This window comes from Hyla sarda, unplaced genomic scaffold, assembly GCF_029499605.1.
Source record: "Hyla sarda isolate aHylSar1 unplaced genomic scaffold, aHylSar1.hap1 scaffold_1375, whole genome shotgun sequence".
NCBI lineage: Eukaryota > Metazoa > Chordata > Amphibia > Anura > Hylidae > Hyla > Hyla sarda.
This window is the reverse complement of record NW_026608004.1, coordinates 1-25505: the sequence shown is the minus strand read 5'-3', so window position 1 is coordinate 25505 and position 25505 is coordinate 1. Positions and strand designations below refer to the sequence as shown.

Below are 25505 nucleotides of genomic sequence, written 5' to 3'. Positions count from 1 at the left end.
GGCGGCTGGTCCTGACAGCACAGGACCCGGTTTATACCGCCCGATGTATCGAGGAGATGGATTAATCCTGGCTCTTAGAATATGACTTTACAGTATAACTAAACACATACTGTTTGCACTGTCCCATTGCCCCACTTTCATTGTCTCATTGTCCAACTAGTGAAGTGCAATACCACTGTGTATATTTTATATTTTTAGCATTTTATACCATTGTAACCATTTTATCTAGTGACCAGTCTGCGACAAGGGCCCTGCCGCAGACCTCTCATCATTTTTCCAAATAAATGTTATCATTTTATGCTATTTTAGACACGTTTTCTTTTTTCTCTCTCTCTTTCTTCTAATTTTTGACCTTATATCTTCTACCCTGACCTAGCCTAGCAGGACTGCCTCCCCTTTTTACACTATTTGTGTTCACATGATGTTGACTTGTTGAGGATTTGTTGCAGGTTTGCTGCGAATGTGTTGTAGATTTGTTATGGATGTGTTACAGATATGCTGCAGATTTGTTGAAAATTTGTTACAGATTTGTTGTTACAGATTTGCTGCGAATGTGATACAGATCTGTTGCGGATTTGTTATGGCTTTCTTGCGACTTTGTTACAGAAATTACATTGGAAAAAAAGGAGCAAATCCACTACAAATCTGCAGTGTATGAACATACCCCAAAAGCTGCCACAATAAAACTGTATATACCAGTGTGTACTACCAGTGTGTTCAGGATAAACCACTACTGCCTCTTGTGCACTATACCATGGCCACATGACATCACGATAACTGCCAACAGCGCTGCCGGCCATGTGACTGTGACCTCACAATATTGCGCTGTAGCTATAGAATGAAGAGCAGGGACCCTGAGCCTCTATCTTTCACAAAGTGTCTTTCGGGACAGACTCTTTTGCGCTACTTGCTAGTGGATTGATTTTGAAGTGCTTAGTTGAAGACTTAGTTGAAGACTCAACATGAGCAAGAGAAAGAAGATAACATTTTCTTCTTCAGAGGATGAGGAAGACAGTGCCTCAAAGCGGAGAGCAGGCACAGTGGCCGTGCCTATATCTCTATGGAACCGCATTATGGCATACCTTAAACAGGAAGGAAAGGACAACATGGCCACAGCAAAGGCCCAGATTGGGATTACAAAAATCCATCAGGAACAATTGGATCTTACATCAAGTAAGAGAACCAGTGATGACTCCAGATGTCCTACAGGAACATGGCCAGAAAAAAAAAATGACCAGAGAAAGAGAGACTGGGTACATATGGACTCTACATCACTGAAGGAAGATGGCCCTGGCCCCATCAAGAAAGCCAAGGTGAGCAGTCTTATTGAAAAAGAACTTCATGATGAGAATATTACAAAAACACCAAAGGCGGAGCAGCCCAGGAAATCTCTGCTCCCGCTAACAGTGGACAAGTTCACCTTCCACCATTCCCTAGGACAAGGATACTTTGGTAAGGTGATGTTTGCAACAGACTGTGTACGGGGGGAACAGGTTGCCATCAAATCCGTGGAGAAGAGAGCCCTGCTACATATGTCTAATGGTTTGGTGGAGAGGAAAGTGCTAGAGCTGGCTCGGGAGAACATCTTCTTGGTGCACGGGTATGGAGCCTTCCATACACAGAATTACATCTATTATGTGATGGAACTGGTAGGTGGTGGGACTCTCCATGAATATCTGACTAAAGTGCCATCTCCAACTTTAGGGATTGTAAAGTTTATCGGTGCTGAACTTGTTTGTGGACTGCAGTTCATTCATTCTAAAGACGTCATACACCGAGACCTGAAGACAGAGAATATCTTACTGACCAGCAGGGGGCACATCAAGATTGCAGATTTTGGGCTTGCCCTGGACAATGTGTTTGGAAAAACACCAGGCAGAGATATTATGTCAACCCCTGGTTTGGCTGCACCCGAAATGATATTGGGTCAACCATATGGCTGTGGTGTGGACTGGTTTGCCTTTGGGGCAATAATGCACCTGATGTTAACAGGAAAAACCCCTTTCTGTGGAAAAAGTCGTGCACAAGTGGAAAGAAACGTCTTAGAACGTCCTATAAAATCCATCTGGTTTGGACCTTTCACTGGAGACTTCTTAGCACGGCTCTTATGTAAAGACCAGTCACAGAGATTAGGGGAACATGGAGACATCCGCAATCATCCCTTTTTCTTCTCTATAAATTGGGAGAAGTTGGAAGCTGGCAAAGTGGAATCTCCAGTCATCGCCAATCAAGGTTCCTTGGAGTCATACACAATGCAGAGGATCCAGGTGCCTCACGCTGAGATATGGAAAGAGCCCATCCCGGAGATGTTCCAGCAAGTCTTCAATAGTGTGCCATTCGTGTGTTCTGCATGGGCAGAACATTACCACAATGCCCCTATGCATCCAGACGCTGTACCAAAATTTGACCTTGAAGAAATCTGTGACATCCTAGACCTGGGCCTTCTGAGTGCGACAACTTCAGTCTTGGATGAGAGCGGTCATAACAACTCAGACACCTGATATTTCAAAGAGGACAAAGCAACATCTCAGCACTACCCACCATTCCATCATGTAGGCATCGGCCACAAGTCATCACATGGGACCGCACACTGCTGAATCTGCAACCTCCTATTGTGTATATAATACAAATCTGTAAAAAAAAAAAAAACAAAGTGTCATTCTCTGATTATAGGAACTGAGAAGATGCAAAAATCATATATGTTTGTGTGTGTGAAAAGTAAATTTTCTATGCATGATTATACCATATACCTCTAAATCAGTGGTCTCAAACTGTAGCCCTCCAGATGTTGCAAAACTTCAACTCTCAGCATGCAAATATCATACTATACATATTACCATAATACTGTAACATTCCAAACCCAGTATACTGAGACCAATATTACCAGGAGCAAATAATACTGCCAAACCATACCCACTACCTGATTTTCTTTTTCTTCTCCATATGGAGACTCCGCAATGACTCCTCTGCATAAAATCTGCCAGACAAACATTTTAGGTTCCTTACTCCAGCACCATTCTAACCTCTCTACAAACCACCCACCTGTATTGCCCCACACAGTAATAGTGGCCACTTGTGTCCCCATACAGTAGCTAGACACCCTCTGTGCCCCTATAAAGTAGTTAGGCCCCCTATGTCACCATATTGGCGGGGCAAGCTGTGCCTAACTAGTTTGCCCCCTGACTGGAGAGCAGTTTAAGGGTTAATTAATCGGTGGAGTTCCAGCACCCCTCCCCCACCTGTAATCTTCCTAGTAACCAGGGTGTTATGTCCCAAGAGTGGGGGAGATAAGGAGTGACATATAGGGTGTGAGGTTTTTCCCAGGCTGTAGGGGCTCCTCCCCTGGGTATTTATAGGGCTGTTTCTCCCCTCCCCCTCTTGCTTCCCTGGACCCGGAGCTTTGGTTATCCTGGTGCTGACGGTTGGTATGGATGTCTCTGCCCTTATTCGTGAGCGGGTTGCACAGGAGGGTGAGGGTTGGCTTGCTTGTTTGTTAGCAGAGCTTGCCTCTCCTCCTGTTGTGCCCATTCCTGAGGCTTCCACTTCGGGAGGCAGGCGGTCCTCCCATCGGTCCCGCCATCCCTCTCGCCTCAGCCTTAGTGCCCCCTCCCCCCCTCCCTTACCTCCTCAGCGTGGCTGGTCACGTGGTGCGGCTGCGGGCTCTGCTGCACAGCCGCATTCAGGTGAGGTCTCGCTTTCTGTTCCTCATCTCTTGCCTGTGGCTGCGATGGGAGCGCATGTGAGTTTCGGTTCTTCGGGTGAGTCGGGTGCCTCCGTCGCAGCAGCCTGTCCCCGCTATGATGCTCCGGTGGCCATGGCTCCGCCCCTCCTGTAAACATGTAAAAAAACACACACTACATTTTTATTATTGTTGGCTAAATTTTTAGTGCCCTGACCGCCCAAATAAATTGATCCCTGTTTTAACCCCTTAAGGACTCAGGTTTTTTTTGTTTTTGCACTTTCGTTTTTTCCTCCTTACCTTTTAAAAATCATAACCCTTTCAATTTTCCACCTAAAAATCCATATTATGGCTTATTTTTTGCGTCGCCAATTCTACTTTACAGTGACATTAGTCATTTTACCCAAAAATGCACGGCAAAACGGAAAAAAAAATAATTGTGCGACAAAATCGAAAAAAAACGCCATTTTGTAACTTTTGGGGGCTTCCGTTTCTACGCAGTGCATTCGGTAAAAATTACACCTTATCATTATTCTGTAGGTCCATACGGTTAAAATGATACCCTACTTATATAGGTTTGATTTTGTCGCACTTCTGGAAAAAAATCCTAACTACATGCAGGAAAATGTATACGTTTAACAATGTCATCTTCTGACCCCTATAAATTTTTTATTTTTCCACGTACAGGGCGGGATGAGGACTCATTTTTTGCACCGTGATCTGAAGTTTTTATCGGTATGATTTTTGTTTTGGTCGGACATTTTGATCACTTTGTATTCATTTTTTTAATGGTATAAAAAGTGACCAAAATACGCTTTTTTGGACTTTGGAATTTTTTTGCGCGTTCGCCATTGACCGTACGGTCTAATTAATGATACATTTTTATAGATCGGAGATTTACGCACGCGGCGATACCACATATGTTTATTTATTTATTTTTTTACACTGTTTTATTTTTTTTTATGGGAAAAGGGGGGTGATTCAAACTTTTATTAGGGAAGGGTTTAAATGACCTTTATTAACACTTCTTTTTTACATTTATTTTGCAGTGTTATAGGTCCCATAGGGACCTATAACACTGCACACACTGATTTCCTATGCTGATCACTGGCGTGTATTAACACGCCTGTGATCAGCATTATCGGCGCTTGACTGCTCCTGCCTGGATCTCAGGCACGGAGCAGTCATTCGTCGTTCGGACACCGAGGAGGCAGGTAAGGGCCCTCCCGGTGTCCAATCAGCTGTTCGGGACGCCGTGATTTCACCCCGGCGGTCCCGAACAGCCCGACTGAGCAGCCGGGTCACTTTCAGTTTCACTTTAGAAGTGGCGGTCAGCTTTGACCGCCGCTTCTAAAGGGTTAATACCGCACATCGCCGCGATCGGCGATGTGTGGTATTAGCTGCGGGTCCCGGCCGTTGATGAGCGCCGGGACCGACGCGATATGATGCAGGATCGCATCGCGATCCCGCTTCATATCGCGGGAGCCGGCGCAGGACGTAAATATACGTCCTGCGTTGTTAAGGGGTTAAAAATGTATAAAAATGTTGTCATAAAAAAGATACATTTCGTTAGATATAATTTTTTCCATCACTCCTGTATCTTTTTTATTTTTTAATGGTACCCTACGAAATTCTATTAAAAAAGGTATCTCCATCACTTTTGGATCGTTAATGTCCAAAAAAGAAGAAAAAACGCCTGCAAAAACACCAAAGTTAAAACACCACGATTTCAGGGGGAAAAACGCCATAGGCTCAACATACTGCGACTTTGCAAAGCCGCCAAGGAGCTGAAAAACGCCAAAAAAGAGTGAAAAAACAGCAAAAGGATAAAAAAAAAATGAAAACTGAAAAACGCAAAGTGGAAAAAGAATTTTGAGATTTCTCATTGAGGGGCCGTTTTGGAAACCTAGCCTAGCCCTAGCCAAGGAATCAGCCACCTTTTGTATCTGGATACTGCCTTAAAAAGGATAGCATCTTCTCTTCTGTTTCGTTTCACCACTTGAACTCTTTCTTCTAGCATCTAGACAACCCATAAGCTCTTCCACATCTGGAAAATGCATGCCTATATCTACAATCAGACGGTCATTTCTTTAATAAACTGCCAGTAACATCCCTTGTTGGACACAGTCACTCTCACCGTGAACTGCCTGCTGCACTATGAAATGGCTGAATGACACCTTTCTGTGCCAGCATAAGATGTGTCTGGCTTTACTTTATCCAGGGGTACTCCAGTGGAAAACATTTTTTTTTTAAATCAACTGGTGCTAAAAAGTTAAACAGATTTGTAAATTACTTCCATTAAAAAAATCTTAATCCTTCTAGTACTTATTCGCTGCTGAAGTCCTAGAAGGATTACGATTTTTTATTAGAAGTAATTTACAAATCTAAAAAAGGAAAATAGTTTCCCCCACCTCAAGGCTCGTGTTTAAATTATTACAAAAATAATGCAGTAAGACTGTGCTTCAATTATTCTATTATTTATTAAAATCTATCATATAAGGAGGAAGTGACGGCGGCATGGGCTAGGGCCGCGCGCTCCGGGGCTCCGGCCCCGCCCCCTGAGCCCTCGGGACGGACGTGGAGCTGATGCCGACCTTAAGATGCCGCGATATCCACATAGTGACGCCGCCGGTGCTGCTTGTCTGCCCTGCGAGAGCTGGGGGCGCTGGAGTCAGCCGCAGGAGGAGGGAGGAGTGAGAGGAGAATGGTGCGGCCCGTTGCTGGACAGGACGGGAGGCGGAGGTGGGGAGCGGAGGTCTTCCCCCCCCCACGTGTGTGGTGAAGGGAGACGCCGGAGACGAGGTGAGAGAGAGGGAGGTGTGGACTTTCGCTGCCATTAACAGAGAGGAGTTTCGGGCCTGCTCCGGAAGCCCATATATTGTGGCACCTGTCTTACAGCGCGTTGTAGCGGTGTGGTGAGGGGTACATGTGGTATCCTGCTACTCCTTGCTGGGACTAGATCAGGCCGGAACAGATCTCTTTTTTGGAGGAAAGGAAACTGAGGCTACACGTGATAATTATCTTAATAGCCGCTAAACTGGTGAGTTATGGCTTCTTTTTGGGGAACAGGACACTTAAGTGGACAGTTTCCCTGGATGGAGGCGTCTAATATGGGGATAAACTGCTATTTACGGACTTCCTTCAATAGGTGAAACCTACTACTAATACTTCGGCAATATTATGAACAGCAGCAGTCCCCAGCACTGGTCCCATGTGGAATAGAGATTACTGGATGCCGGACTCCCCGCCTGGCCACCCTCTCTAGTGACCTGGTGAGTGATAGCCGTGGCAATGGATATGACCAGGTCGCCCCTCCCCCCTCATGTTGTGGCCCCTTGGTTGCTATACACGGGAAGGGAGTTACAATATTCCTGACTATGGTGTAGGGATGCTCCTGTCCTGCTTATGTGGGCTAAGCCCTAATGGATAACCGGGGACTTGGGGAACTGAATTTACTGATCGTTGTGGGACTGGCGCCCCCCTCCCTCCTCCTTTTAGGCACCTTTTAGGCATCTTTTGCTCTTAACTATGGAAATTCCTCACTCAGAATGAAAATATGCATGGATTTTGAGGAGTATGGGCGGTATGATTATGGCCATGCAGATGCATCTATGGCCTGTCCTACTGCTAAACTGATGTCTCTAGAGGACTTATTCCTCCCTCTCTCTCTCTTATACAGGAGTAACCTGGCCTTATGGACTAAATTGAACAACTTTGTCCTAGCAGACCCCCTCTTCCATGGAATTGGACCCTCTCCCTGGACTCACCAAGCTCAATGACTCTGGGGGGATATCGGATTGTCTATTAGGGGGAGTGTGAATACGCTAACGATTTTATTTTTTTATTAGTATGCTGTAGCTGTATACTGCTAGATCAGGCTGTGATACTTTCTGCTCAAAGCATACTCCAGAGTTGTGTGGGACTATGAATCCTCTCCCTTGTATGTTGTAAATAATTGGATATAAATTACTGAGTGGGTGGGGCCCACGGTGCATAAAGTCGCTAAGACAATAGGTGGCACCCTGGTGTGATACGTACTCCTCATAAATATAAAAAACAAAGCAGGAGAAATGGCCCCCAAGGTGAACCCCAGAAGATCAGGGGGTAGCTCGCCACAAAAAGACAAGGGGGCTATGGGTAAATTGGATAAAATATGGAAGTCTCCAGCTGTGGGTATAAAAACTAGAACCCAGAAGGATCTCTCCCCTAGCAAAACAGGCTCTAGGTACTCGGTTTTGGAGGTGGAAGAAACTGAGGATAGGCAGACAGTGCCCCCTATGGGAACTCAGATGTTGGAGGAGATCTTGGGAGGGGTGAAAAAATCTAATTGTGCAATTGAAGAGATAAACAAACAACTGGGTGTGGTATCTACCGAGGTATCTCTGATAAGACACGATATGACTAAAATGAGAGATAGGATTTCCAGACTGGAGGAAGAAGCCCCCAAAACAGAAAATAGGATTAAGGTTTTGGAGGAGGAGGTTAATGACTTGAAAAAGGAGAAGACATCCGTTAAAGATAAGCTCACTGACCTTGAGGACAGATCCAGACGTTGTAATATAAGGATGGTGGGGTTTCCTGAGGGGGTGGAGGGGGGGGGACTCTGCCATACAGTTCCTTAGTAGGTGGTTGAAGGAGGGGATAGGGGAAGGGCATCTTACCCCAATGTTTAGGATCGAACGAGCTCATCGGGTACCAAGGTGTATTCCCCCTCCGGGGGGTCCCCCTAGGACAATCCTAATTAAGTTATATACCTCCCAGGATAGGGATACTATCCTTAGGAGGGCTAGAGAGATGAGGGACCTACAATATAATGGTCAGAATATTTTTCTATATCCGGATTTCTCCTGGGAGACCCAGAGGAGAAGGGCATCCTTTCGGGAGATAAAAAGGCGGCTAAAGAACGCGGGGGTGCCCTTCTCTCTCTTGTTTCCAACGAGACTCCGGGTTGAGCATAAGGGAAAGGTAACAATATTTGGAACCCCCCAAGAAGTCTCAGATTGGATGGATAAAGAAGGCATCTAATATAAGGCACTACTGTGGCATTAGGGGTTGGAAATGTTAGTTGAGTAATAATGTTACGTCTCGGGGGGGAGGGGTCGGGGGGTTCTCTGGGGTGTCACTAGGATAGGAGTGCATAGTAGAAGTACGGTGCATTATGGGGAGAGGGGGGGCGTGGGGGGGGAAGGGTAAGGGAAAGGAGGGAGGGATGGCACGGGATGACCAAAAGAGGTTTTTTTTTTGTTTGTTTGTTTGTTTGTTTGTTTTTTTGTTTTTTTTTCCTCTCTCTCTTTCCTTCTTCTCTCTCTTCTCTTAGGCAAATATGTCTATGCTTAAATTATTAGCCTGGAACGTACAAGGTATGTGTCACGATCCCGGCTGGTAGGAGGTGGATCCTCTGTGCCAGAGAGGGATTGGCGAGGACCGTGCTAGTGGACCGGTTCTAAGTCACTACAGGTTTTCACCAGAGCCCGCCGCAAAGCGGGATGGTCTTGCTGCGGCGGTAGTGACCAGGTCGTATCCACTAGCAACGGCTCAACCTCTCTGACTGCTGAAGATAGGCGCGGTACAAGGGAGTAGACAAAGGCAAGGTCGGACGTAGCAGAAGGTCGGGGCAGGCAGCAAGGATCGTAGTCAGGGGCAACGGCAGGAGGTCTGGAACACGGGCTAGGAACAAACAAGGGAACGCTTTCACTAGGCACAAGGGCAACAAGATCCGGCAAGGGAGTGCAGGGGAAGTGAGGTATATATAAGGAGTGCACAGGTGAACACACTAATTAGAAGCACTGCGCCAATCAGCGGCGCAGTGGCCCTTTAAATCGCAGAGACCCGGCGCGCGCGCGCCCTAGGGAGCGGGGCCGCGCGTGCCGGGACAGGACCGACGGAGAGTGAGTCAGGTACGGGGACCGGGGTGCGCATCGCGAGCGGGCGCCACCCGCATCGCGAATCGCATCCCGGCTGGAGGCGGTACCGCAGCGCACCCGGTCAGTGGATCTGACCGGGGCGCTGCAGCAACGAGGATGAGGCGAGCGCTCCAGGGAGGAACGGGGACCCGGAGCGCTCGGCGTAACAGTACCCCCCCCCTTGGGTCTCCCCCTCTTCTTGGGGCCAAAGAACCTGAGGAAAAAAAGCTCAATTTTTTTGTGATGAGGTCCGATGCACATTAGGAGGGGTTCCGTGCGGTAACACACAGCACAGTCCAATCTTTCATTGTCAACACAATTGATGTAGAGGGGTCCGGCGAGACTGGTCACAGGGACGTTGAACCTGTTGATAAGAGAGGCCAAAAAAAAATTTCCTGCAGATCCGGAATCCAAGAAGGCCATAGTAGAGAAGGAGAAGGTAGAGGAAGATATCCGCACAGGCACAGTAAGGCGTGGAGAAGCAGAGTTGACATCAAGAACTGTGTCACCTTTGTGCGGAGTCAGCGTACGTCTTTCCAGGCGGGGAGGACGGATAGGACAATCCTTCAGGAAGTGTTCGGTACCGGCATAGTACAGGCAAAGATTCTCCATGCGGCGTCGTGTCCTCTCTTGAGGTGTCAAGCGAGACCGGTCAACTTGCATAGCCTCCACGGCGGGAGGCACAGGAACGGTTTGCAGAGGACCAGAGGAGAGAGGAGCCGGGGAGAAAAAACGCCTCGTGCGAACAAAGTCCATATCCAGGCGGAGCTCCAGACGCCATCCGGAAAAACGCATGTCAATGCGAGTGGCAAGATGAATGAGTTCATGTAGGTTAGCAGGAGTCTCTCGTGCGGCCAGAACATCTTTAATGTTGCTGGATAGGCCTTTTTTAAAGGTCGCGCAGAGAGCCTCACTATTCCAGGACAACTCGGAAGCAAGAGCACGGAACTGAATGGCGTACTCGCCAACGGAAGAAACACCCTGGGCCAGGTTCAGCAGGGCAGTCTCGGCAGAAGAAGCTCGGGCAGGCTCCTCGAAGACACCACGGACCTCAGCGAAGAAGGACTGGACTGTGGCTGTGGCAGGATCATTGCGGTCCCAGAGTGGTGTGGCCCCAGACAAGGCCTTTCCAGAAAGGAGACCACGGCAGAGTCTAGAGTCCTCATCAAATTTGTCCGGCAGGGACAAGCAGGGGTTAGGAGCGGCCGGTTGCTGCGGAGGAGTTGCAGGAGCCGGCGGAGGAGATGGTTGTTGCAGTTGCAGCTGCTGTAACTGTGACTTCAGTTGCTGTGTCACGGTGGACAAGTATGCCAGCTGGTGATTTTGTTGGGTGATCATCGTGGAAATGTCGGCAAGACTTGACAGCGGCACCTCAGCGGAATCCATGGCCGGACGCTGCGGAGGAGTTGCAGGAGACGGCGGAGGAGATGGTTGTTGCAGTTGCAGCTGCTGTGTCAGTGGCAGCAGCTGCTGTAACTGTGACTTCAGTTGCTGTTTCACGGAGGACAAGTATGCCAGCTGGTGATTTTGTTGGGTGATCATCGTGAAAATGTCGGCAAGACTTGACAGCGGCACCTCAGCGGAATCCATGGCCGGATCTACTGTCACGATCCCGGCTGGTAGGAGGTGGATCCTCTGTGCCAGAGAGGGATTGGCGAGGACCGTGCTAGTGGACCGGTTCTAAGTCACTACAGGTTTTCACCAGAGCCCGCCGCAAAGCGGGATGGTCTTGCTGCGGCGGTAGTGACCAGGTCGTATCCACTAGCAACGGCTCAACCTCTCTGACTGCTGAAGATAGGCGCGGTACAAGGGAGTAGACAAAGGCAAGGTCGGACGTAGCAGAAGGTCGGGGCAGGCAGCAAGGATCGTAGTCAGGGGCAACGGCAGGAGGTCTGGAACACGGGCTAGGAACAAACAAGGGAACGCTTTCACTAGGCACAAGGGCAACAAGATCCGGCAAGGGAGTGCAGGGGAAGTGAGGTATATATAAGGAGTGCACAGGTGAACACACTAATTAGAACCACTGCGCCAATCAGCGGCGCAGTGGCCCTTTAAATCGCAGAGACCCGGCGCGCGCGCGCCCTAGGGAACGGGGCCGCGCGTGCCGGGACAGGACCGACGGAGAGTGAGTCAGGTACGGGGACCGGGGTGCGCATCGCGAGCGGGCGCCACCCGCATCGCGAATCGCATCCCGGCTGGAGGCGGTACCGCAGCGCACCCGGTCAGTGGATCTGACCGGGGCGCTGCAGCAACGAGGATGAGGCGAGCGCTCCGGGGAGGAACGGGGACCCGGAGCGCTCGGCGTAACAGTATGTCGGATAGAATTAAGAAGTGTGCAATTTTTGATTATATTCGGAGGTGCCTTCCTGCGATCATATGTTTAGTTGAGACCCATAGGTCAAGAGATGAGCAGATACTTCCAAGGAAGTGGGCCAAAGAAGAATACCACTCCAGATTCTCTTCCTACTCCGTGGGAGTGTCAGTATATGTTCACAGGAGGGCACCATTTGAGACTAAGAATGCAAAAGTAGATAAGAATGGTCGATATGTATTTCTCTATGGAATATGGGAAGATAGGGCAATCATCTTGGCTTTTGTTTATATTCCTCCACCTTTTAGAGTGGATGTTCTGAGGGACCTCGTGAGCTATAGTGAAAGTAAGACACATTCGGCATTATGGATAGTTGGAGATTTGAACAATGTAATGGACCCCTGTATGGACAGATACAAATTAGGTAGGAATGTAGGGGGGGAACGAAACAGCATTGGCGAGGTACTGTAGAGAGATGAATTGGGTTGATGGGTGGCGGAAACTAAACCCAGGAATAAGACAGTACTCATGTTTTAGTACCTCATATAACACTGCTTCCCGAATTGACTTATGTCTGTGTGATAAGAATGCAATGACCTGGACCAGCAGGGTGCAGTATAAAGCTAAAACCCTATCGGACCATTGCCCAGTGGTGGTGGAAATTGGAGGCAAGGTAATGGGTGGGAAAAGGTTGGGCTTTCGGCTCAACCCCCAATGGATTGAACTAGTGGGCGACCAGGACTGGTTTAGACAGGAAATAGAGGCATTCTGGGAGATTAATCATAAGTCCGCAAATCCTCAGGTGGTATGGGATACTATGAAGGCATATTTGAGGGGCTTATATATAGGGTGAATCAATTAAAAAAAAAAGGAATTCTCACAGGAAGAAACAGTACTGAATAGTAAAGTGGCAACATTAGAAGCAGGGATAGAGGAGGATAGTGGGGGGGAACAGCTGTTAGAATTGAAGGCAGCTCAAGAGGAATATAAAGAATATCTACTTAAAAAGGCACAAAATAAACTATTCTTCAGTGGGCAATTTAACCTCTTTGAGAAAGGGAAACCAAATAAGACACTGTCAAGATGACTTAAAAATCAAGGCGACGAATGTGGTATTATGGCTCTGAGGAGGGAGGATGGCAGCATAACCACAGATAGAGAAGAAATAGCCCAAATGGTTAGCTCCTTTTTCTCCAATCTCTATATGAGCAGCGATATTAATAGGGCGGAGGTAGCGGAATTCCTGAGGGGAATTAATATTCCAAGTTTGACAGAGGATGTCAGGGATTCCCTGGACGACCCAATTTCCCTCCAGGAATTGGAGGAGGCATTGGCATCAATCCAAGGGAATACATCCCCCGGGTCTGACGGCATTCCCTTCCAGATATATAGGATATATTCAACTCTGCTACTTCCAAAACTGCTGGGTATCATTAATGAATCCTGGAGGGGGGGGGGGGGGTTCTCCCTAAATCTATGTGTGAGGCTAATATTAGACTCATTAAGAAAAAAGATAAGGATCCCTTAGATTTGGGCTCATATCGTCCTATCTCCTTGCTTAATACAGATATAAAGATAATAGCGAAAGCACTGGCAAGGAGATTGGGAAAAGTAGTGGAGGTAGTGGTGGGCGGTGACCAGGGAGGGTTTAGGCCAGGAAGAACGGTTCATGATAATATTCATCAGGTGTATGAAGCAATTCAGAGTGGATCCCGGGGTCCCCGCTCCATTCTGTCATTGGATGCTACTAAAGCTTTTGACAGGGTGGAGTGGTGATACCTCTGGGAAGTTTTGAAGAGGGTTGGAGTGGGCCCGAGGTTTTTGAGTTATATTCAAATATTATATACTAACCCCGAGGCGAGTGTGTGTTACGCCGAGCGCTCCGGGTCCTCGCTCCTCCCCGGAGCGCTCGCAGCGTTCTCTCATTCGCAGCGCCCCGGTCAGACCTGCTGACCGGGTGCGCTGCGATATTACTCCCAGCCGGGATGCGATTCGCGATGCGGGACGCGCCTGCTCGCGATGCGCATCTCGGCTCCCGTACCTGACCCGTTCCCCGTCTGTGTTGTCCCGGCGCGCGCGGCCCCGCTCCTTAGGACGCGCGCGTGCCGGGTCTTGTTGCCATTGTGCCAGTGAAAGCGTTCCCTTGTGTGTTCCTAGCCTGTGTTCCAGACCTCCTGCCGTTGCCCCTGACTACGATCCTTGCTGCCTGCCCTGACCTTCTGCTACGTCCGACCTTGCTCTTGTCTACTCCCTTGTACCGCGCCTATCTTCAGCAGTCAGAGAGGTTGAGCCGTTGCTGGTGGATACGACCTGGTTGCTACCGCCGCTGCAAGACCATCCCGCTTTGCGGCGGGCTCTGGTGAATACCAGTAGCAACTTAGAACCGGTCCACCAGCACGGTCCACGCCAATCCCTCTCTGGCACAGAGGATCCACCTCCTGCCAGCCGAATCGTGACAGTAGATCCGGCCATGGATCCCGCTGAAGTCCCACTGCCAGTTGTCGCCGACCTCACCACGGTGGTCGCCCAGCAGTCGCAACAGATAGCGCAACAAGGTCACCAGCTGTCTCAACTGACCGTGATGCTACAGCAGCTATTACCACAGCTCCAGCAACAATCTCCTCCGCCAGCTCCTGCACCTCCTCCGCAGCGAGTGGCCGCTTCCGGCTTACGATTACCCTTGCCGGATAAATTTGATGGGGACTCTAAGTTTTGCCGTGGCTTTCTTTCGCAATGTTCCCTGCACTTGGAGATGATGTCGGACCAGTTTCCAACTGAAAGGTCTAAGGTGGCTTTCGTAGTCAGCCTTCTGTCTGGGAAAGCTCTGTCATGGGCCACACCGCTCTGGGACCGCAATGACCCTGTCACTGCCTCTGTACACTCCTTCTTCACGGAGATCCGAAGTGTCTTTGAGGAACCTGCCCGAGCCTCTTCTGCTGAGACTGCCCTGCTGAACCTGGTCCAGGGTAATTCTTCTGTTGGCGAGTACGCCATCCAATTCCGTACTCTTGCCTCCGAATTATCCTGGAATAATGAGGCCCTCTGCGCGACCTTTAAAAAAGGCCTATCCAGCAACATTAAAGATGTGCTGGCCGCATGAGAAATTCCTGCTAACCTGCATGAACTTATTCATCTTGCCACCCGCATTGACATGCGTTTTTCCGAAAGGCGTCAGGAGCTCCGCCAGGATATGGACTTTGTTCGCACGAGGCGGTTTCTCTCCCCGGCTCCTCTCTCCTCTGGTCCTCTGCAATCCGTTCCTGTGCCTCCCGCCGTGGAGGCTATGCAAGTTGACCGGTCTCGCTTGACACCTCAAGAGAGGACACGACGCCGCATGGAGAACCTATGCCTGTACTGTGCCGGTACTGAACACTTCTTGAAAGATTGTCCTATCCGTCCTCCCCGCCTGGAAAGACGTATGCTGACTCCGCACAAAGATGAGACAGTTCTTGATGTCTACTGTGCTTCTCCACGCCTTACTGTGCCTGTGCGGATATCTTCCTCTACCTTCTCCTTCTCTGCTACGGCCTTCTTGGATTCCGGATCTGCAGGAAATTTTATTTTGGCCTCTCTCATCAACAGGTTCAACATCCCGGTGACCAGTCTCGCCAGACCCCTCTACATCAATTCTGTTAACAATGAAAGATTGGACTGTACCGTGCGTTACCGCACGGAACCTCCCCTAATGTGCATCGGACCTCATCACGAAAAAATTTAATTTTTGGTCCTCTCCAACTGCACTTCTGAAATTCTTCTTGTATTACCGTGGCTTCAACGCCATTCCCCAACCCTTGATTGGTCCACAGGAGAAATCAAGAACTGGGGTACTTCTTATCACAAGGACTGTCTTAAATCGGTTCCCAGTACTCCTTGCCGTGACCCTGTGGTTCCCCCTGTATCCGGTCTTCCTAAGGCTTATATGGACTATTCTGACGTTTTTTGCAAAAAGCAAGCTCAGACTTTGCCTCCTCACAGGCCTTATGACTGTCCTATTGACCTCCTCCCGGGTACTACCCCACCCCGGGGCAGAATCTATCCTCTGTCTGCTCCTGAGACTCTTGCCATGTCAGAGTACATCCAGGAGAATTTAAAAAAGGGGTTTATCCGCAAGTCCTCCTCTCCTGCCGGAGCTGGATTTTTTTTTGTGTCCAAAAAAGATGGCTCCCTACGTCCTTGTATTGATTACCGCGGACTTAATAAAATCACGGTAAAAAACCGCTACCCCTTACCTCTTATCTCGGAACTCTTTGATCGCTTACAAGGTGCCCACATCTTTACCAAACTGGACTTAAGAGGTGCTTATAATCTCATCCGCATCAGGGAGGGGGACGAATGGAAGACCGCATTTAACACCAGAGATGGACACTTTGAGTATCTGGTCATGCCCTTTGGCCTATGCAACGCCCCTGCCGTCTTCCAAGACTTTGTTAATGAAATTTTTCGTGATCTCCTATATTCCTGTGTTGTCGTTTATCTGGACGATATTCTGATTTTTTCTGCCAACTTAGAAGAACACCGCCAGCATGTCCGCATGGTTCTTCAGAGACTTCGTGACAATCAACTTTATGCCAAAATGGAGAAATGTCTCTTTGAATGTCAATCTCTTCCTTTCCTAGGATACTTGGTCTCTGGCCAGGGACTACAAATGGACCCAGATAAACTCTCTGCCGTCTTAGATTGGCCACGCCCCTCCGGACTCCGTGCTATCCAACGTTTTTTGGGGTTCGCCAATTATTACAGACAGTTTATTCCACACTTTTCCACTATTGTGGCTCCTATCGTGGCTTTAACCAAGAAAAATGCCAATCCCAAGTCCTGGTCCCCCCAAGCAGAAGACGCATTTAAACATCTCAAGTCTGCCTTTTCTTCCGCTCCCGTGCTCTCCAGACCTGACCCATCTAAACCCTTCCTATTGAAGGTAGATGCCTCCTCAGTGGGAGCTGGAGCTGTCCTTCTACAAAAAAATTCTTCCGGGCATGCTGTTACTTGTGGTTTTTTTTCTAGGACCTTCTCCCCGGCGGAGAGAAACTATTCCATCGGGGATCGAGAACTACTGGCCATTAAATTGGCGCTTGAGGAATGGAGGCACCTGCTGGAGGGATCAAAATTTCCAGTTATCATATACACTGATCACAAGAATCTCTCCTATCTCCAGTCTGCCCAACGACTGAACCCTCGCCAGGCTAGGTGGTCGTTGTTCTTTGCCCGTTTTAACTTTGAAATCCATTTTCGCCCTGCTGACAAGAACATTAGGGCCGATGCCCTCTCTCGTTCTTCTGATGCCTCTGAAGTAGAGGTCTCTCCGCAACACATCATTCCTCCGGACTGTCTGATCTCCACTTCTCCAGCTTCCATCAGGCAAACTCCTCCAGGGAAGACCTTCGTTTCTCCACGCCAGCGTCTCGGGATTCTCAAATGGGGACACTCCTCCCACCTCGCAGGCCATGTGGGCATCAAAAAATCCTTGCAACTCATCTCTCGATTTTATTGGTGGCCGACTCTGGAGACTGATGTTATTGATTTCGTGCGGGCCTGTACGGTCTGTGCCCGGGATAAGACTCCTCGCCAGAAGCCTGCTGGTCTCCTTCATCCTCTGCCTGTTCCTGAACAGCCTTGGTCACAGATTGGTATGGACTTTATTACGGACTTGCCCTCATCCCGTGGCAACACAGTTGTTTGGGTGGTCGTTGATCGATTTTCCAAGATGGCACATTTTATTCCTCTTCCTGGTCTTCCTTCAGCGCCTCAGTTGGCAAAGCAATTTTTTGTACACATTTTTCGCCTTCACGGTTTGCCCACGCATATCGTCTCAGATAGAGGCGTCCAATTCGTGTCTAAATTCTGGAGGGCCCTCTGTAAACAGCTCAAGATCAAATTAAAATTCTCTTCTTCTTATCATCCCCAATCCAATGGGCAAGTAGAAAGAGTTAATCAGGTCCTGGGTGACTATTTACGGCATTTTGTTTCCTCCCGCCAGGATGACTGGGCAGATCTTCTACCATGGGCCGAATTCTCATACAACTTCAGAGTCTCCGAATCTTCTGCTAAATCCCCATTTTTCGTGGTGTACGGCCGTCACCCTCTTCCTCCCCTCCCTACTCCCTTGCCCTCTGGTTTGCCCGCTGTGGATGAAGTGACTCGTGATCTTTCCACCATATGGAAAGAGACCCAAAATTCTCTTTTACAGGCTTCATCCCGGATGAAAAGATTTGCTGATAAAAAAAGAAGAACTCCCCCCATTTTTGCTCCCGGAGACTGTTGATTAGACACACTATGTAAACAAGTATTAATTTGGCTTCTACGGCCTCTGCTTTTCTTCCGATTGGTGATATTGTTTTATTGGATTTGTACAATGGTGATGTTGTTTTATCGGATTTGTACAATGTATTTTTGTAATTATTAAAATAAAAATATTTTTTAAATAAAAAAAACCCTTATCCACCCCCATTTGCGAGGGTCGGGGTTTTTTGTTTAAAGTCCCATACAAGTCTGTGGGAAATATATGTTACTGCATAGCTTCCAAATGGCTGGAGATATTTCGATAATACTTTGTCACATGTTACTTATATGTCCACTTAAAATATAGGATAGGTAATTTAACCCTTACTCACTCACATGTGTGAGGGTCGGGGTTTTTATTGATAGTCCCATGCTAATCAATGGGAAATGTATGTTCCAACATAACTTCCTTACGGCTGGAGATGTTTCAATAATACCTGGTACATATATTGCTTATATGTCAAATAAAAAGATATGAAATAAAAAAAAAAAAAAAAAAAATCTATCATATAAATGTAAATTCCACTCTCACAGGGCCCTTGTGGGAGAAGAAAAATATTTAGGATACATATAAAATAAAATATAAAACAGTAAAACAGTAGAACAATATGTCACTCAAATATTATTAGCGCAATTAGATGTGTGGACAACAAATGATACTAGATGTAACTGTCCTTTAGTTTGTAGCAACAGTTGCTATAATGTAGTTATATTGTGACTGGAGACTGTAACAAGTGCTATAATGAGTATAGATCTATTACCAGTTCTTTATGGTCGGCAGTTGCAGATATACTTGCAGGAATGTGTGCTGGCATGCACAAGTGGCGGCTGGTCCTGACAGCACAGGACCCGGTTTATACCGCCCGATGTATCGAGGAGATGGATTAATCCTGGCTCTTAGAATATGACTTTACAGTATAACTAAACAGATACTGTTTGCACTGTCTCATTGCCCCACTTTTATTGTCTCATTGTCCAACTAGTGAAGTGCAATACCACTGTGTATATTTTATATTTTTAGCATTTTATACCATTGTAACCATTTTATCTAGTGACCAGTCTGCGACAAGGGCCCTGCCGCAGACCTCTCATCATTTTTCCAAATAAATGTTATCATTTTATGCTATTTTAGACACGTTTTCTTTTTTCTCTCTCTCTTTCTTCTAATTTTTGACCTTATATCTTCTACCCTGACCTAGCCTAGCAGGACTGCCTCCCCTTTTTACACTATTTGTGTTCACATGATGTTGACTTGTTGAGGATTTGTTGCAGGTTTGCTGCGAATGTGTTGTAGATTTGTTATGGATGTATTACAGATATGCTGCAGATTTGTTGAAAATTTGTTACAGATTTGTTGTTACAGATTTGCTGCGGATGTGATACAGATCTGTTGCGGATTTGTTATGGCTTTCTTGCGACTTTGTTACAGATTTGTTGCTGATTTGTTACAGATTTGTCTCAGATATGTTGCGGATATGTTACAGATTTTGAAATTACATTGGAAAAAAAGGAGCAAATCCACTACAAATCTGCAGTGTATGAAAATACCCCAAAAGCTGCCACAATAAAACTGTATATACCAGTGTGTACTACCAGTGTGTTCAGGATAAACCACTACTGCCTCTTGTGCACTATACCATGGCCACATGACATCACGATAACTGCCAACAGCGCTGCCGGCCATGTGACTGTGACCTCACAATATTGCGCTGTAGCTATAGAATGAAGAGCAGGGACCCTGAGCCTCTATCTTTCACAAAGTGTCTTTCGGGACAGACTCTTTTGCGCTACTTGCTAGTGGATTGATTTTGAAGTGCTTAGTTGAAGACTTAGTTGAAGACTCAACATGAGCAAGAGAAAGAAGATAACATTTTCTTCTTCAGAGGATGAGGAAGACAGTGCCCCAAAGCGGAGAGCAGGCACAGTGGCCGTGCCTATATCTCTATGGAACCGCATTATGGCATACCTTAAACAGGAAGGAAAGGACAACATGGCCACAGCAAAGGCCCAGATTGGGATTACAAAAATCCATCAGGAACAATTGGATCTTACATCAAGTAAGAGAACCAGTGATGACTCCAGATGTCCTATAGGAACATGGCCAGAAAAAAAAAATGACCAGAGAAAGAGAGACTGGGTACATATGGACTCTACATCACTGAAGGAAGATGGCCCCGGCCCCATCAAGAAAGCCAAGGTGAGCAGTCTTATTGAAAAAGAACTTCATGATGAGAATATTACAAAAACATCAAAGGCGGAGCAGCCCAGGAAATCTCTGCTCCCACTAACAGTGGTCAAGTTCACCTTCCACCATTCCCTAGGACAAGGATACTTTGGTAAGGTGATGTTTGCAACAGACTGTGTACGGGGGGAACAGGTTGCCATCAAATCCGTGGAGAAGAGAGCCCTGCTACATATGTCTAATGGTTTGGTGGAGAGGAAAGTGCTAGAGCTGGCTCGGGAGAACATCTTCTTGGTGCACGGGTATGGAGCCTTCCATACACAGAATTACATCTATTATGTGATGGAACTGGTAGGTGGTGGGACTCTCCATGAATATCTGACTAAAGCGCCATCTCCAACTTTAGGGATTGTAAAGTTTATCGGTGCTGAACTTGTTTGTGGACTGCAGTTTATTCATTCTAAAGGCGTCATACACCGAGACCTGAAGACAGAGAATATCTTACTGACCAGCAGGGGGCACATCAAGATTGCAGATTTTGGGCTTGCCCTGGACAACGTGTTTGGAAAAACACCAGGCAGAGATATTATGTCAACCCCTGGTTTGGCTGCGCCCGAAATGATATTGGGTCAACCATATGGCTGTGGTGTGGACTGGTTTGCCTTTGGGGCAATAATGCACCTGATGTTAACAGGAAAAACCCCTTTCTGTGGAAAAAGTCGTGCACAAGTGGAAAGAAACGTCTTAGAACGTCCTATAAAATCCATCTGGTTTGGACCTTTCACTGGAGACTTCTTAGCACGGCTCTTATGTAAAGACCAGTCACAGAGATTAGGGGAACATGGAGACATCCGCAATCATCCCTTTTTCTTCTTTATAAATTGGGAGAAGTTGGAAGCTGGCAAAGTGGAATCTCCAGTCATCGCCAATCAAGGTTCCTTGGAGTCATACACAATGCAGAGGATCCAGGTGCCTTACGCTGAGATATGGAAAGAGCCCATCCCGGAGATGTTCCAGCAAGTCTTCAATAGTGTGCCATTCGTGTGTTCTGCATGGGCAGAACATTACCACAATGCCCCTATGCATCCAGACGCTTTACCAAAATTTGACCTTGAAGAAATCTGTGACATCCTAGACCTGGGCCTTCTGAGTGCGACAACTTCAGTCTTGGATGAGAGCGGTCATAACAACTCAGACACCTGATATTTCAAAGAGGATAAAGCAACATCTCAGCACTACCCACCATTCCATCATGTAGGCATCGGCCACAAGTCATCACATGGGACCGCACACTGCTAAATCTGCAACCTCCTATTGTGTATATAATAAAAATCTGTAAAAAAATAAAATAAAGTGTCATTCTCTGATTATAGGAACTGAGAAGATGCAAAAATCATATATTTTTGTGTGTGTGAAAAGTAAATTTTCTATGCGTGATTATACCATATACCTCTAAATCAGTGGTCTCAAACTGTAGCCCTCCAGATGTTGCAAAACTTCAACTTTCATCATGCAAATATCATACTATACATATTACCATAATACTGTAACACTCCAAACCCAGTATACTGAGACCAATATTACCAGGAGCAAATAATACTGCCAAACCATACCCACTACCTGATTTTCTTTTTCTTCTCCATATGGAGACTCCGCCATGACTCCTCTGCATAAAATCTGCCAGACAAACATTTTAGGTTCCTTACTCCAGCACCATTCTAACCTCTCTACAAACCACCCACCTGTATTGCCCCACACAGTAATAGTGGCCACTTGTGTCCCCATACAGTAGCTATCAAAGGCGAATGACCAGGGAGTCAGGAGTTTGTCTGGCGCAGAGAGGAACCATCAGACAGCCAAGTAAAATCAACGGATTTATTGGATGCAACGCGTTTCGCTGCGCATGCGCAGCTTCATCAGGCATGACAAGGGGAGGCTGATAACAGGTATATATACCTCCAGGAATTAACCATTAGAGTGCTTTTTGAAAAGAGTTGTTACATAGAATTACATATCCATATGACAATGTATGAAAAATATATAAATAAATATAAACAGAAATCACAAAAATAGTAATAAGACAGCAATATGAAAGCACAATGCAATCCTATGAACATATGTATATAAATATATATAATATAATATAATTGTAATTATCGCATGTGATGTGAATGTAACACCACAAACGACTCAAGAAATCGCACTGCTAAATCGCCGGTGCGGCATTCAACAACACAAGTTGGATATTATTTCGAAAAATATATATGATATAAAGAGTCATGTCAATTGATTCAAGAGATAGAAAAATTATTATTTAATTGTATATCGCTACCTTATTAAAAAATAAAATAGTAAAAAAATAAATGATAGTGCGATAAACCAAACCGCAACTGATCAAAAAGGAAATGTATGAACACTACTTAGAGAATAAAATGAACTCAATTAACTAATGCGGTGTTGAATACAGCAACCGGCGAAAACGCAGGGTGTGAATATTCGTACAAAAATGCAGATTAACAAACAATAAATTAATTAATTAAAAATACAAAGATATTTATATGTAAAAAAGAAAAGAAAATAAACAAAACTTAGATAATAAAACATAAAGAATAAATAAATACACCGTGGGGCGCTCCAGGGTGAACAGTACAGAAGGAACAAAGAAAAGATCAAGGTATAATATTTTCGAAATTAATCCATATGGAAAGATGGGAAATTTTTAAATCCCAAATTATCAAATTATTTAACTGTATCGATACATTCATTAAAACCTTGAGGGTGCAAAGTATGTAGTTTGTGAATCCAGAAGGATTCGCGATTGTTCAGTCTTTGTATTCTATTAGGTAAATGAATGGGGATAGTTTCTAAAATAATTAATTTTAAAGTTTCAGTGTTTTTTTGATGATAAAGAGTGAAGTGACGGGAAAGACTATGCAACAAAAAACCATGTTTTATGTTCCATCTGTGTTTGTTCATCCTGGAGCGCACCGTTTGTGTGGTACGGCCAACGTATTGGCAATCGCAACCACAGGTTAATAAATAGATAGCAAAAGTGGCGTCGCAATTTAGTGAATCCTTAATTTTAAATGTTTGTTGTGTAAAAAAGGAAGAAAAAGTATCAGTTTGGATAATCCATTCACAACAGAGGCAGCGACTTTTTTTACACGGAAAACAATATGGTTTAATAGAACAGGAATTCTGTGGTGTACGATATTCTGAAAATCTGCTGGGGGCTAATAAATTGCTGAGATTTTTGGAACGTCTGTAGGTGACATTAGGAACTGGGGGAATTAATTGGTTTAGAATTTTATCATTTTGAATAATGGGCCAGTTTTTAGTTAATATTTTTCTAATATTAGATGCCTCAATATTGAAATTCGTAACAAAATTGTATCTAAAGGGGTTATGAAGCTGATTAGAACTGGATTTTTTAGAAATAGATGTAACCAAATCAGATTGTTTTTTATCTTTCACCTTCATAAATGCCTTAGTAAGAAGCGATTTAGGATAGCCCTTTTGTATAAAGCGTTGTTTTAAAACCTCAGCTTGAGAGATAAAATCTGAATCAGAGGTGCAATTTCTACGAATTCGTAAATATTGGCCGTATGGTACCCCTCTTAGCCAGCTTGGATAATGTGCACTGTCGAACTGTAAAAAACTGTTAATATCGACAGATTTGAAAAAAGTCTTCGTAGAAATAGTGCCATCGACTGTTTTATGAATGTCAAGGTCTAAAAATTGGATGGAATTTTCTGCATAATGCATGGTAAATTTTATACCCCATGTGTTAGTGTTCAACTCTTGTACAAAGAGGTCAGCTTCATGTTTGGTACCTACCCAGATCAAAAAAAGGTTGTCTATATAACGACGAAAGAAAAAAACGGACTTAAAATACAGGGACTGTGCCATGACAAGGGACTCGAATCGCCCCATGAACAAATTAGCGTAACTAGGGGCGAATCGAGTCCCCATGGCACAGCCCCTATTCTGCCGATAAATAGTATGATTGAATTCAAAAACATTATTGAGAAGAATAAATCTAATAGACTCCAGTAAAAATTCTGACTGACTGGGGTTAAGTGAAGGGTCCTCTTGTAAAAAATGTTTAATTGCAGGAACACCTAAATCAGTGGAGATGTTAGAATAAAGGGAGCACACATCCAGGGTAAGAAAACTATAATAAGGGGGTAGGGATAGAGCATGTAATTCAGAAATAAGTTGGGCTGAATCTCTCAGATAAGATGGTAATTGTAAAACAAAGGGTTGAAGAAATAGATCTATAAAGTGAGAAAGGTTTGCAGTAATCGAACCAATGCCTGAAATAATAGGTCTACCAGGGGGATTGGTTAAACATTTATGTAATTTGGGTAGATAATAAAAAATAGGTAAATTATAATTTTTAATATTGAGAAATGTGTGTTCCCTTTTATCCAACAATTGTTTTTCTGTAGCTCCACCTATAAGCAAACAATACTGTGAAAAAATATGAGGGGAAGGGTCATAAGAAAGTGGAGTATAATATTCAAGGTCTGATAAAATTCTAAGGGCTTCATTTTTATAATCAGCCCTATTCAAAACAGCAACCCCCCCACCTTTATCTGCAGGGCGAACAATAATAGATTTATTGTTCTGTATGGATTTAATTGCAATTCTCTCAGCAGAAGTTAGATTATCATTTTCCTTAAAAATAACAGATTTATCACATAAATTTGAAAAATCCTGCATGACCATATGATAAAAAGTCTCAAGATGGCTGCCACGATTGTGTAGAGGGTAAAACGAAGATTTGGGTTTAACTGGTACATGACGAGCTGGAGTCATGTCAACTAGTGTGGTAACAGGAGTTGAAGTGTTATCAATATTAGAATTACAAACTCCCAAATTCGAAATTTGGGGGGTATTAGTAGTTTGATGGTCCGATCTGTTCTGGATAAAGAAGTGACGGCTCAATGTTAATCTACGAATAAAATCGTTTAGATCTAAAAATAACTGAAAATCGTTCGGACGTGCAGCAGGACAAAAAGACAGCCCTTTCGCAAGTAAATTAGTTTCATTTTCGGAAAGTATATAGCTAGATAAATTGAAAATTTTTATAATTTCTTTTTTTGTTATTAATTTTTCTGTCTTTGAGATGATTGTAGAGGTGGGTTG

The 25505-nt window shown here is 45.5% G+C and overlaps 1 protein-coding gene across 1 annotated transcript; it reads left to right on the top strand.

The window, feature by feature from the left end:
• The first annotated feature begins 864 nt into the window (after positions 1-864).
• Positions 865-2665, top strand: LOC130306468 (protein kinase C theta type-like). Its single transcript, XM_056552101.1, has one exon. The coding sequence runs from the start codon at positions 963-965 to the stop codon at positions 2499-2501; it is 1539 nt and encodes a 512-aa protein (XP_056408076.1). The 5' UTR covers positions 865-962; the 3' UTR covers positions 2502-2665.
• Positions 2666-25505: the final 22840 nt, after the last annotated feature.

Coding starts and splice junctions, on each gene's coding strand:
- LOC130306468 (XM_056552101.1), top strand. CDS start 963: ATGAGCAAGAGAAAGAAGATAACATTTTCTTCTTCAGAGGATGAGGAA.